Below are 13915 nucleotides of genomic sequence, written 5' to 3' on the forward strand. Positions count from 1 at the left end.
TAAATAGAAATAAAAAATATCCTGAGCCCATTTATTATTATTTTTGTACATCTTCAAAGCTTCAGAACTGGGTAAGGAAACATACCCTCTTGATATCAGTGATTGCACTCACTGAGCTGGGATACTTGAAGTAGTCAGCAAGCATGACAATGAGATGGTCAGTAATACTGGCGATTCTCTGAAGCTCCACGTCTGTTTCAATCAAATAGGCCAGCGTTTCTGCTCCTTCAACTCGCTCCTCCAGCAGTCTTTCCTTACTACACATTCGAACCAAACACGGCAGAGTCTGAAAAGTTTCAAAAAACACCAACAACCAACAAAAACAAAAAAACCACCATTGTTTAGTGCAGCTACATTCATAAAGAAGCTCACAAACCAAAAAATCAAATAACTACCCTAGAACAATTCTTTCTTAACAATGTTATTTAGATCTGTACCTTTAGACAAAAAGATTTTTGGTTTTAAAGTGGTTTTAAAGACTATACACACACAGAAATTGTTCAGGCATTACTAACTACATAGTAGGCTCCTTTCAACCAACTTCTCATGCAGTCCAAATTAGTCTGCGTGAACGCAACGCTTAGAAGTGACCATGATCAAAGTTTTGCAGAAGCTAAAAAAACCCCCAAAAACCACAAACCCTCAGAAGTTCATATTTGCACAGGTTTATTCTTACTACACACAAGAACCAAAAGCATCCAAGCTGCCCTCGAGAAGTACTTGGCTCCTACCCTTCTGCAATCTAGGACTGACTAAGGACAATGCAGTCAAAAATAATCTCAAGGGCTTCCTTGACCCATGCTGGCTGCTAGGAGTAGTAGGGAAGGGAGGACTACTCCTGAGTAGTGTATTTGGATCAACCAGAAATGAAAAACACTTGGAATACAGGTCCATTCTGCCTTACCCTGACATACCCCCTACCCTGGGTACAGTGCTATGGCAACACTTTTATTACAACAATCAAATCTTTCTTTACCCGAAGGTCAGTGGAAGGCACTTAACTCTGGGAAGACCAGTTTTCCAGTGGTTGGGACTCTGTTCACTCAAGACACACCAGACAGAAGTATGAAAACAGATGAGGAATAATATCAAGGTTTTTGCTTGCATTACTCCATTGATTTCAACAGAATTGTGCTAGTATAAAATGTTTCTCAGAGTTATGTTTTTGGGGACCTAAAATAAAATTTAACGATTGACTGTTCAAATGATTAAATCAATAAATATCTCCATTCCACAGGTAAGGAAGCAGAGTTATAGGACTTGTCTTCATTTATTAAATTATTATTACGTTATTAATCACTATGAAGTTTATAGTTGCTGCCAGGACAGTCAAGGACTTTCCAGCTTCTCTGCTGTGCCCGTGTCTGCAGCGGCAGGAGTCGGGAGGGAGCACAGCCCCAGTGACCAGCCCAGGATTCGACCTTAGGTTTAGGACTGAGACTCAAATTAGCCAATGGTATATTCCATACCCTGCACAGCATGCCCAGTCTCAAGGTGAGGACCTTTCAGGAAGCTCTCTCTCACTCTGGGGTTGCTCTCGTTCTCTGAGTCAGCCCTCTCTTGGTCAGACACTTGGGGTCTTAACTTTTTTCCAGAATCACAGTTTCAGGACCCTCCCTGCTCCAGGATCATTAGCTGGGAACGGGCTGAACCCTGGTCATGGGGTGGTGAGCAGTGTCACTGTGTATCACTTATTTGTGTATTTGTATATATGACTATCATTGTTATTTTCAATATTATTGTAGTTTAATTATTAAATTGTTCATATCTCAACCCACGAGTCTCTTTTCCCTTTACCCCTTTAATTCCCTCCCCCATCCCCGGGAGGGAGGGAGGATGAGTGATCAGCTGTGAGGTGTTTTACTGCTAGCCAGGGTCAAACCACAATAATCTGTCACTTAAGCCATCAAATAAGACTTTAAGCCTGAACAGTTGAAAACTGGTTCTAATAGCACAGACACACCTAAGGACCTTCTGCTTCCTTAGGAAGTTAGGCAGAACTCGTTAAAAGACAAGACAGCTGCTGAGAGTTGGTAAATAAGCAGCCCACAGAAATCACCTCATTCCAGAAGAGATTTCTTGTAACTCTGCAAGTTTCTTCAAAGTTTGCTTTAAAGCCTTCAGGCATTTAACTGTTATGATAGTTTTTAACCTGTATAATTCAGAACCGCACCAGAATGATTAAATGTCACCAGTTTCAATTACTAAGCCAGCATAAGGTACATTAAAAACTGAGACTGATATCAATAAAATCATAAAAGCTGAACATAAACTCTCAAAAATGACCTTCAGGTTGACTAAGATAGAACAGAAGTGGAATGCCATGCCTAAACCACAACAACATTGTACTTCCCAGCAGAGAGGGACCTGGGGGTGCTGGGTGCCAGCTGGCTGAACAGGAGCCAGCAGTGTGCCCAGGTGGCCAAGAAGGCCAACGGCACCCTGGCCTGCCTCAGCAATAGTGGGGCCAGCAGGAGCGGGGCAGGGATTGTGCCCCTGGACTCGTCACTGGTGAGGCCGCACCTTGAATCCTGGGGTCAGCTTTGGGCCCCTCCCCACCAGAAGGACATTGAGGGGCTGGAGCAGGTCCAGAGAAGGGCAACGGAGCTGGGGAAGGGTCTGGAGCACAGGGCTGACGAGGAGCGGCTGAGGGAGCTGGGGGGGTTCAGTCTGGAGAAGAGGAGGCTGAGAGGAGACCTCATCACTCTCTACAGCTGCCTGAAAGGAGGGGGCAGTGAGGGGGGTGCTGGGCTCTGCTCTAAAGGAACAAGTGATGGGACAAGAGGAAACGGCCTCAAGTTGCGCCAGGGGAGGTTTAGGCTGGATATTAGAAAAAATGTCTTCACTGCAAGAGTGCTCAGGCATTGGAACAGGCTGCCCAGGGCAGTGGTGGAGTCACCATCCCTGGAGGGGTTCCAGAAACGTGTCGATGTGGTGCTTGGGGACATGGGTTAGTGGGTTGGGTGGTGTGGGGTTGACGGTTGGACTTTGATGATCCTTGAGGTCTTTTCCAACCTGAATGATTCTACGATTCCCAATTATTTCCAACGTCAAATGGCCTGAAATTAGCTATTTCTTGTAATTCATGGGCTAGATATTATGGCCCTGGCTGCAAGCACTGGACGCATTTTAACTGTTCCATTAGACCTGTGGGTCTGTACAACATAACTAATGCAGAGGAGCAGGGGACAGTATTAGAGGTGTAAGATGGAGTGCCACAAAGCACACCTGATTTTCTGGCCAAAAGATAAGTCTGAAAATGACCTGTAAAGATGGAATACTTAATTCACATGGTATTGTTGGGATCCATCAGGGTTATCTGGACAAATGGTCACTTTTGTTATTAGGATTCCAGAAAAATAATTTCCTTTCCAAGCAAATTCATTACTTATCAGCCTTCTCTGCCTTCTCCCCATCCCAACTGATTTTATCTTTTCACATGTTACAGGCCAACCCACTACTCAAACAGAGCAATGAAAATAAATCAAAACCATTTTGGAAATACACATCCCTGACTGCCCTCCAACTGAAGAAAGTTTGATAGCAAAAGGTCAAACTTCCCTTCAACAATTTCTGAACACTAAAGAGGGTATTGCTTTCTTCCAGTTCACCACGGGTCAAACTGTTTGTGACTGGATTTACCACAGACTGAGACAGTGTGTTATCTTAAAATTATGAGCTCCTGGAGTGACCCCAGAAGAAAAAATTAAATTAGTTGTTCGAACAAGAAGGCAAGGTTCTGTGCCTTCCTTCTGTCCTCACTCCGTTATCTACTCTCGAGTATTACAACAAATTTTAATCTAAAGTTTAAAACATTTATTTGCACAGAAGCAGCTTCCATGAGAAAGTTCTCCTATGGGTGTAGGCGGGCAAGGAAACCAGTTCCCAGTGGTTTGAAAGGACTGCAGTTACCCATTCGGCTCCACGCAGTTAGCTGCCAGCTATCAACAGCAACCTGCCTTTGCCTACAGCCATCATTCCCCATTTCTTCTTCCCAGAGCAGAACAGTTCTGGAACCACACATCCTGACCAGGACATAGCCTGGGGTTAAGCAGACAGTGGGGGATTGCTGAAGGGAAGACATTTTCAAAAGAAGGAGGAGGTTTGCAGGAGTGAGACAGGTTGGGGGTGTGGAGTTGTAGCCCTTAGCTTACAAGTGCTGTAAGGAGAAAGGAGACCAGGGAATTTGAGTGTCAGTTTGGAAAAAAGCAGAAGAATGAGGGAGAGTGATGCAGCTTGGCTTCTGTACTTCTGTAAGACCGAATGCCTGTGCAGAACAGATGCCACTATTAGCACCAGCAACACTAGAATGAACTGCATTTGTGACTTTCTTGTGTAAAAAGACAGGAGGGATGGACCTTTGTCTCAGCCAACATACGGATTTTTCAGCTGTCATTACCTGGGATGATGGATACCAAAATCCTGCTAACAAAAGCTGTAGATATGTTCAACTCTACTGCTATGGACACTGAAAGTAAAGAATAAGCTTCTTTATTGCAGTATCTTACACACAACCTACCCTTTCCCCAGCATTACCAAATAGTAGGATGTAAGGACAGCTCTTGACACTCTGGTGATAGTTTGCCAGTTTAAAAAGTAAGCTTGCAGGAGCCATGAGGGGCTTGCAACAGACCACAGTGAAAAGATGCCAATCAGCAGCCTTTGGTGGTGAAAAGCATTTGCTTTAAGCAGCACATACAGCCATCTGCAGTGCCATGGACCTTCAGCACACACTAAGGTCATGCACACACTCAGTAGTTGTCTGTTCACGAGAGGATCTGAACACCACAGAGGGGACAAAGACAAAATAACTCCCATAAAAAGTCACCGGGTCTCAGATCACAGACCATCCTGACAATGACTGCTTTGCTGATGAGCCCTTCACTTGCTACACTCATTCCAAGAACACATGTTGTCTTCTTAGTCTCAGTCCAGGGGCACGCATGGGGAAAAAATTATTTTTGCAGGCATCTAAAATGCATTTCCTTAAATCTGAACTGTGTGTTATTTTCTGGAATGAAGGATGCTAAAAGCATACTAAAAGCTTTGGAGTCTGCCAGACTGCTGACTGTAATTGTCAAAGAAAATAAACATGTTTTCGTACTGCAGTATTACAGCAATACTTCAATAGCTCATGGAGAAACAAGCAGTTGTTAGTATTATCTGATCTCTGGCTGATATGCTTGCTCATCAACAGCTTTTTTTTTGTGAGTAGTTCTAAGTGTTCCTTTTAAGAAAGAGATTACATTCCTCAGGTATCTAATGAAGTTCCCTTTACTGAATTTCCTTATAAAGACACACACACAGTATCAAAATCAAATCCAGTATTTCAGCATGACAGTTTTGTATTTTATTTAATAACAAATTTCTGTAGCCAAAGTATGAAGCAGACAAATGTACAAAAACATTGTGAAACCTGAGAAATCATCTGCTCATGACAGACTCCCTGTATAGATTGTGCAAGTACTCTGCCTATAGTCTTGTGAAATAAGGTATTCAAAGACAAACCAGCGCCTTGTTCTCATACAGAGACCAAGGCAGTAACATTGTTTCCATGTTACTTAAAAATAGTTACTGAAATTATTACAAACCTCAAACAGACGTGTGTCAAACCCTGGGATATTTATCCCTGGATATTGACCTTTTAGTATGATTCTTTATTTAAAACTTCTTTAAAAAGCCGTGTCACTATAAATACTTGAAGATATGAAGGGAAATTAGGGAATGTATTTAAAAAAAAAAAAATCGGAGAATTTGGTGCTTTGAAATCTTCAGTGTGGCAGATTTTATGCTACTTTTTATGAGACAAATAAAAACAGGATAGCCCTACATGAGAAAAACATCTTGAACAGAAAACCGTTTAACCAGCTCACCTTAAGAACGATGCAAGAATCATCTGTCCGTATTGCTCCAGCTCTGCACATGGAAGTAAGGCTGTAACAGTATAACAAAACATACATTCACCTATCATTGTTCTTTACGTACTTAAGATGTTGCAGAACAACTAACTGTACTAACGAAATGTACTCCCCTTTTTTCTGCCATTATTTAAATACATTTGTGCTTTCTCGACTAAACTCCTACAGACGCACTTTCAGGCCGATTTCTAGCACAGGGCATCTTGCTGGAGCACCAAGCAATGCACACACGGGTCAAAAAAGGTCCAACTAGCAAACTTGACTGAACCACAAACCTCTTTTACCAACAACAAAAAAAAAATCCAAAATGGACAACTTTCATTAAGATAAAAGAGCAATATAGACAGACCTGTCCTTTGCTGCAAGCAGCATGGCATGGGCAAGCCCTTAAAACAATAAGGGGAGACTCGGTACAGCGCTGGTAGTCTGACAGCTCAGAAACCGCCCAAGCTTTGCGTTAGCCTAGGAGATGCGGTATTGTTGTGACGCTGGTTCACAGGCACGTCTTAGCACTGCTGGAATAGGCACATCCTTGCTAATGATGAACCCAATTAAGCCTCTGACAGCAAACCACACCAGTATTTGTTCTTTATTAGACAACAACTTAGTGGATGTGGCAACTCCAAAGTCTCAAACTCTAATGTTGACAACATCACAGACAAATGCAGTGTTAATCTACCCGTACATGTGCTCCAAGCTACCAGAAATGCAAAGCAGTTCACCCACCAATAAAAGTGCTTTACATCTATGGGGTTTATACTTTTTACTGGCTCCACTACAAGGAGGCAGAATGAAGCTGGAAGATAAATGTCCTGCATTTAGAGGAGGAACAGTCAAGTATATTTTGTTTTAGCTTTTGAACTAAGCCATTGTAACTGGCTTTTATCATGCCACAGTTGAGGTTAAAAAAAAAACCAAACAAACCTGAATTCCCTAAAAAGGGATTTAAAACTAACATGTTGCAACTCTCAATTGGGCAAGTTAAAGGTGTACAAAGGGTCAATTATAATTGCTCAGCTAAGGAGCAGTAATATGCTAACCTACTGTAAACATCTCATGTTCCACTGCATGTGGAAGAGCCTAAAGAGAGTTCTTTCACCTCTTAGAAGGTAACATGACTGCTCCTGTTCTGAACACCTACCAGTGACAGACATAGCTAAAACCCCATAATCAGAAGTCTTTTTATATATTATTTCTCAGAAGTAAAGGCATAAGACTTGACTGTTAGCATAGAGATCATTTTACGAACTTTTAGTGTCCCAGCCTTGCAGCTGACAGCAGGAAATACTCATTTTCACACCTGAACAATCAGGAGGAAAGCACCCATCTTGCAGTTGCCATGTATCTTGCTAGACCCCATTTGCCAAAGTACCTCTATTTCACACATGAAGTTAAAGTATTTTTATTTCAGGTAAAATAGGCTTGGCTTAGCTGGAAGCAGTTCCGGTACTTTTAGAGGAAAAGGTTACTGCTCCACTTATAGCTGCAAATCTCTCTCCCAAGAGGCTTACTGCTCTTTCCTCTGTGCCAACACTGCTGCTCAAGTGAAGGACCCTTACTCTATTTCAATCAAGAGGTATTAACTCAGGTCTTCCAGGTCTACTGCAATGGTTGAAAAACAAAGGAAACCTCTTAAAATAGCCCTGTACGACAGTCTGGATTCAAACAGAAATTTAACAAAAAGCTTCACAAACGCACAAAAAAACCACTCCTAATCCTCATTTTAAGGACTCTACTAATAAATCAGAGAGGAATTGCAGATTAATTGACCAAAACTGGCAAGGCAGGAGTAAAGTCTAATTCAGAAGCTGAAAAGAAGAGAACCTGTGACAATTCCACCTCCTACTCTCATTAGAAGAAAAGAAAGGAGAGATGGTCTCATTTGGAGGGAATCAAGTAGGGAGTGGACTTATAGAAGAAAAGCCAGTTGGTCTTCACTGAGCTCCCAGGACTGTCATGAAACAAAGGCCTTGAGTGCCCTACTAAGGACCACCCATGGACAGAAACCCAGTCGAAAACTCAAGACAGGGGCTTGTCTTCCATTTTCCTGCAAGTTTCTTTTCTGCTTTTCACTCTATCATTTCTTTCCATGCTTTCAAATGTCCACCTGAGACAAAGTACTGCCAAGCAACAGCAAAAGATCGGATTGTCTGCCTGACTCCTTCCACTTTGAAGCAGATCAGTATAGAACACCCAACACTCCCGGGAGCATTCACCCCAGAACAAGGAGACAGACCAGAGCCAGAACAATTCCAGCCTGCCATCATGGCTTACCAGCCTCATATCTTGAGATCAGTTAAAAAAAAAAAATTCCAATACTGAATTCTCTGTGTACTCTCTGACTTCTCAAAAAAACACATCAATCCATCAGAACTGAGGCTGCCACAAGGCAGTTAATTTAACTTGCCTTCTTCATTAAGAGCTACCTAACAAAACCAGTAAAACCAGATTGCATAGACCAATCATGGTTGGAAGGGAGTGTGGGAGGTTCCCAGATGGACCTCTCGCCTGGAGTGGGATTACCCTCCTAAGACAACTCCTGTACACATACACGTCTTTATAACTGCTTCCATGAATGGGTTAAGTCATCATAACCTGGCAACACTACAGAGGCCATCCTGCCTACCCCACTTGTTCCTCACCAGAATCCCTGAGAGCTGGCACTGACACAAGTGTCAGTGAAATTGTGTGGTGAGCTGAATCAGGGAACTCACTGATCCAGGTCAAAAATAAGCCATCAAAATCTACAAGAATAATCAAACAATACATCAGTCACCAAACTCTTGAGTTACATTTGATTTTAATAGCTTATAATGATGGGTAATTTTATATCTTTAACCCCCTGTAGTCACTTATTTCATTATTATCAACACAACAAAAGGAAAAGGGTCAACTCACAGCTGATGAAGTGAGTATAAACCTAGTGTTGCTGTTATGGAACTTGGTCACGTTTTGCGACAGGATAGAAAACCACTATGAATATGAACACACAGAAATGTGCCCACGCCAGAAGGGAAAGTTTGATTTGAACGATAAAAGTAATTAATAGCACTAATTCTACTGCATGAGCACATGAAGCTTAAAGAATAATCTATTTTCATTAAAACAGTTGGGAAGAGGGACTAGCTCTGCTCTCTCATCATTTTAGTTCTCAACACATCACAGCCACAGTCGCCCAAGTCCTCCAAATAGTGGTGCAACAAGGACATTAACACGGTGATATTTCAGTATCATGCTCTGTAGGAGCAACTATTCAAAGCAAAACATATCACAAAATCCAAGCTACTTGTGATAACTGCAGTTCAGCTTATGAAAATCCGTATGTCTGAATACACAGTCCTGCCAAAACTGCTGCCCAGCGACATGTTTGCCTGTTTACATACAAAGAGTGAAAGTTATGTTATAAAGACTATTAGGCGAGAACCACTTCAAGGGTTTAGATAACGCAAATAATATCTGTAATTATTCCTAAGATTTTAGATCACATATTACTTTGCAATAAGATAAAAGGAAACAGTTAAAAAGCAAGTATTACATTGCATAGTATTTAATTCTAATTCCTGATGAAAATTACCATTTGGCTGATGTGAGCTGCATTTCAATAGGTTTGTCCCTTTGTAACATCTTCACAAAAATTTGCGGTAACAATTCTCCATCAACTGACGCTGCAAGCAACAAAAGAGAACTCAAAGTAATTCTAATTCAGCCAGTCAACAAAAAGAGTGCCAAATAAGCAAGAGCAGCATTATACATACCATGTACAAGAGTCATTGATACCTGGGGGTTTTCAAAGGCTAGAACTGAGAAGCATTTCAATGCTTGCATTCGAACCTGTGTAAAAACATAACATAAATGAAGCATAAATGTAAATGCCAACTTAAAAGCAAAATCAGTCTATAGTGCTGTATAGTCTCATAAAAAATAATGCTGTATAATCAATAAAAAATGTAGAAGATTAATAAAATGCAGATGGAAACATCTAACTCACACCTTGACTCCTGTGATCTCCATGTTGGAATTACCCTTCTACAGGGTACGCTGTGAAATATTTGTTAAAAAGACAAGCAAGGATAAAACTCGGGAACTAGACAGTCAGAAATACAGGTCTTATTTGTGATGCCTCACAAACATGCAAACAACAACAGAAGAATGGAAGGATTGTAACAATAGTGCTTTTTCTTTCCAGGAGTCATAAGTACATAAGAGAATCAGAAATACAAGTCATTCAGATTTATATTTCAGAAGCCTTTAAAGGTGAGAGTTTAATAGAATGTCTAAAGAGAACCATCCAGTCAAAGTGATTCTAAACTAATCTTAAAACAAACATACACCATAAGTTTTACTGCCATTACACAGCCTCAGGTATCACCTGTACAAAAAGGATTTGCAAATTTCTTCTTCATGCTGGATCTTCCTCCTCCTGTCCAAAACCATGTCTTGGTTTAATCAAACAATATTTCACGGTTGCCTAGTCACACTAGGCTATGAAGTCTTTACAACCCCTTTTTTGGCAAAAGTAAGACCAACAATTATAATCTTCCCAGATAAAGAATTTATCATAGAATCACAGTGGTTTGGGTTGGAAGGGACTCTAAAGCTCACCCAGTGCCACCCCCTGCCACGGGCAGGGACACCTCCCACTAGCCCAGGTTGCCCAAAGCCTCATCCAGCCTGACCTTGAACCCCTCCAGGGATAGGGCATCCACAGCTTCTCTGGGCAACCAGCACCACTGCCTCACCACCCGCACAGTGAAAAATTTCTTCCTAATATCTCATCTAAATCTCCTCTCTTTCAGCTTAAATCCATTAGCCCTCATCCTGTCACTGCATCCCCTTGTAAAAAGTCCCTCCCCATCTCTCCTGTAGCCCCCTTTCAGCACTGGAAGCTGCTATCAGGTCTCCCCGGAGCCTTCTCTTCTCCAGGCTGAACAACCCCAACTCTCTCAGCCTGTCCTCACAGGGGAGGTGCTCCAGCCTCTGACCAGCCTCGCGGCCTCCTCAGGACCCGCTCCAACAGTTTGACATCCTTCTTGCGCTGGGGGGCCTAGAGCTGGACAAAGCACTGCAGGTGGGGCCTCATGAGAGCAGAGGGGCAGAATCCCCTCCCTTGACCTGGTAGCCACGCTGCTCTTGATGCAGCCCAGGATCCAGCTGGCCTTCTGGGCCATGAGAGCTCACTGCTGGCTCATGTTCAGTTTTTCATCTACCGACACCCCCAAGTCCCTCTCTTCAGGGCTGCGCTCCAGCCATTCTCCATTTCAGATATTAGTCTTTGACTTCACCTTCTACAATTGCACGTATTTAAACTGTGTCCATGTCTTTCCACGATCCCGCTACCACATTCTCAGAGTGAAAACAAAGCAAAAGGAACACAATTTTGACCTAGAGAATCCCATCACTGCAGAAAGCACTTATGCTAAATTGGGTTTAAGCCCATCCCACCCTCCTCAACAAAAATTCTTAGAAACATGGAACTCCAAGGGTAGGCAACAACAGCAAAGGCAATCACAATTTTGTGCATTAATTTTACAATATCTAATCACAGCCATGGTACGATCTCATCAGTAGTAGTGAAGTCTCAGTCAGGAGGAACAGAGAGCAGGCTATCTGGCTTCAGAACAGAAGCCTTGTTTGACAACCCTTCCATTTACTTTTCAGACAATCTAATGAATACAGTGCATGCTTCAAAGCAGCAGGAAGCAGAGATTGCATATCAAAAAAGCAGAGAAAAAAGGCAAACCTAAAACTCAAGGGATCTATTCCTGCCAGAAGAAAGTCAGGGGCAGGGAGGTAAAGGTTCTAATGAGAACAACTGAAGTGTAGCTGTAAGTGGCCTATTTTATGTAATGTTACTCTATGAGTTGTTGTAGTAATTATAATGTTTTTAATTACTTTCATTGCTAGTAATGTCTACTTAAGAGCAATTAGCTCAGTAGTTACATGAGAAAGAGGGAATGCAAGCATTTGGAAAAAAAATATAAACATGGGCCTGAAACCATTATGTGTAATGCCACTGTAAAAGCTGTAGTCCCTTTCCACAGTGGTGAAGATGCACACTTGTAATGATACAACACACGGGAAAGATACTCATAGAACCAGCTGGCTATAGGACTGTCCTGGTTTCAGCTGGGAGAGTGTTAGTTTTCTTCCTAGTAGCTGGTATAGTACCATGTTCTGGATTTAGGGTGAGAAGAATGGTGATAACACCCTGATGTTTTTGCTGTTGCTGAGCAGCGCTTACACTACCAGCGGGTAGGCTGGGGGTGTACAAGAAACTGGGAGGGGACACAGCCAGGACAGCTGACCGAAAGTGTCCACAGGGATATTCCATACCATAGGACATCATGCTGAACAATAATACTGGGGAGAGCTGGCTGGGGGGCAGCAGCAGCTGCCGGGGACTCACTGGGCATGTGTGAGTTACATCAGAAATCCGAGAATGTCTAATTACTGCAGAACACTAAGGAAACAGCTAAGACCACAATGAAGCTGTTAAACCCCAGAGTATTAACTGTTTTTTTGCGGGAAGGAGGATAAACTGACATCTTCATAAGAAAGTCCATGAAAGTTCAACTGCTCAGAGATCACAGGATTGGCTTCAGACAGATTTCAAAATCACTTGCACAGCAGACATCTGTTAGCCCTCAAAAAACCAAACTACACAGAAAAGCCTTAGAAAGCATTTTATGCACTCAAACATTTTACTACGTAATCTACAGCAGACTCCTAAGGCTGTGCTCAGGACTTCAAATTTTGGCCTTTGAAAACCCTCCTTGCCACCAAGTTACAGGCAGAGCGTGATGCTTTTCCCCAGAGGTGGTACTTGCAAATAGTCCAGGATGGACTTACAAAACATTAAGAGCACAGAGCTGAGACTCAGGAGATTCGGTGAGCACAAAACACAGGTAGCTGGTGCCCTCCACATATTCCACATCCACGCTCTCACAGGTAAGACTTCTGTTTAGGACAGCTCGCATTTGCTTCTCTTCGGCTTCATTTCTTTTTCTCATTTATTGTTCAAATTAGGCCATTTTTATTGGGTTACTAAGTGACTGTTCTGTTTTGTGTCATGGTTTGCTAAAACCAGCACACTTTGGATCAAAGAAAGCCAGCTCTGGTTTAATTAACTGTGTTTTAACTTTACAGGGCACTCCAGTAGGTCTTGTTTTCACAGAAATCCACATGGCAAGTAAATACAAATGTTATTCTAGAAATATACATGATACTTGTTTATAGTTCTAGTTCATATGCAGAGACATAGCTTTTATAATCTTAACTTGGATCTCTTTCATAAATATATGTAAAACACCAAATAACTGTCATGTCTTACTTTGTAGGAGGTGGAGACTAACAGATGTGCAATGTTCTGAACAGCTCCACGGATAAATAAGATTGTCTGGTGATCTGGACCCTTCAAAGGAAAACATAAAACACAGTTTATTTTGTTAGAAGAACATGCAAGGCGTTTCCACTATCTGCAACTTACTGTTAAGTATTAACGGCAGATTTACTAACATTTGCTTTGTAATCAGTTGGCATACCAAGTTCTTCCTTAAGTAAAGAAGCCCAACTCTTATTTTTATAGCATTTGTCCTTTTCTGGCAATCGTTTCCACTCTTTTCTTCAATAGGCAATGAAATTACTTTCCACAAATGAAGAAACACAGATACAAATGAAGAAACATGGATAGTGTACTTATGTGTCTATTCTTCATATTGGAAACAATCAAAAGCTCCTGATTTTCTCTACAAATCATACAAAAGTTCCCCAGAGTTTCTAATGTCTTCTTTGATGGTAATATTAAGCATTTTCACAATTCTGACTTGCAAAGACTTGGAATTAATTCTAAAACTGTTTCCAGACAGAACATGACAGCACTTTGAGGACAGATTCATATTTTCCTTCTACAGATTATTTTCGTTGCAAACATATTTAGCCACAAAGCTAGTCAGCCGTCACCCATTTATTGGCTTCAAGATCTAAGTCAACAATGGCTG

The 13915-nt window shown here is 41.8% G+C and overlaps 1 protein-coding gene across 1 annotated transcript in view; it reads right to left on the reverse strand.

The window, feature by feature from the left end:
* Positions 1-13915, reverse strand: part of ARMC8 (armadillo repeat containing 8) — a gene marked incomplete at its 5' end in the record, with an annotated part of 65417 nt that overhangs the window by 15544 nt on the left and 35958 nt on the right. Inside the window, 5 exons of the mRNA XM_010075309.1 lie at positions 86-286; positions 5874-5934; positions 9493-9583; positions 9674-9749; positions 13249-13329. Of these exons, the coding sequence (XP_010073611.1) occupies positions 86-286; positions 5874-5934; positions 9493-9583; positions 9674-9749; positions 13249-13329 (510 nt within the window). The remainder of the gene's footprint in view (positions 1-85; positions 287-5873; positions 5935-9492; positions 9584-9673; positions 9750-13248; positions 13330-13915) is intronic.

This window comes from Pterocles gutturalis, unplaced genomic scaffold, assembly GCF_000699245.1.
Source record: "Pterocles gutturalis isolate BGI_N339 unplaced genomic scaffold, ASM69924v1 scaffold17902, whole genome shotgun sequence".
Lineage (NCBI taxonomy): Eukaryota > Metazoa > Chordata > Aves > Pterocliformes > Pteroclidae > Pterocles > Pterocles gutturalis.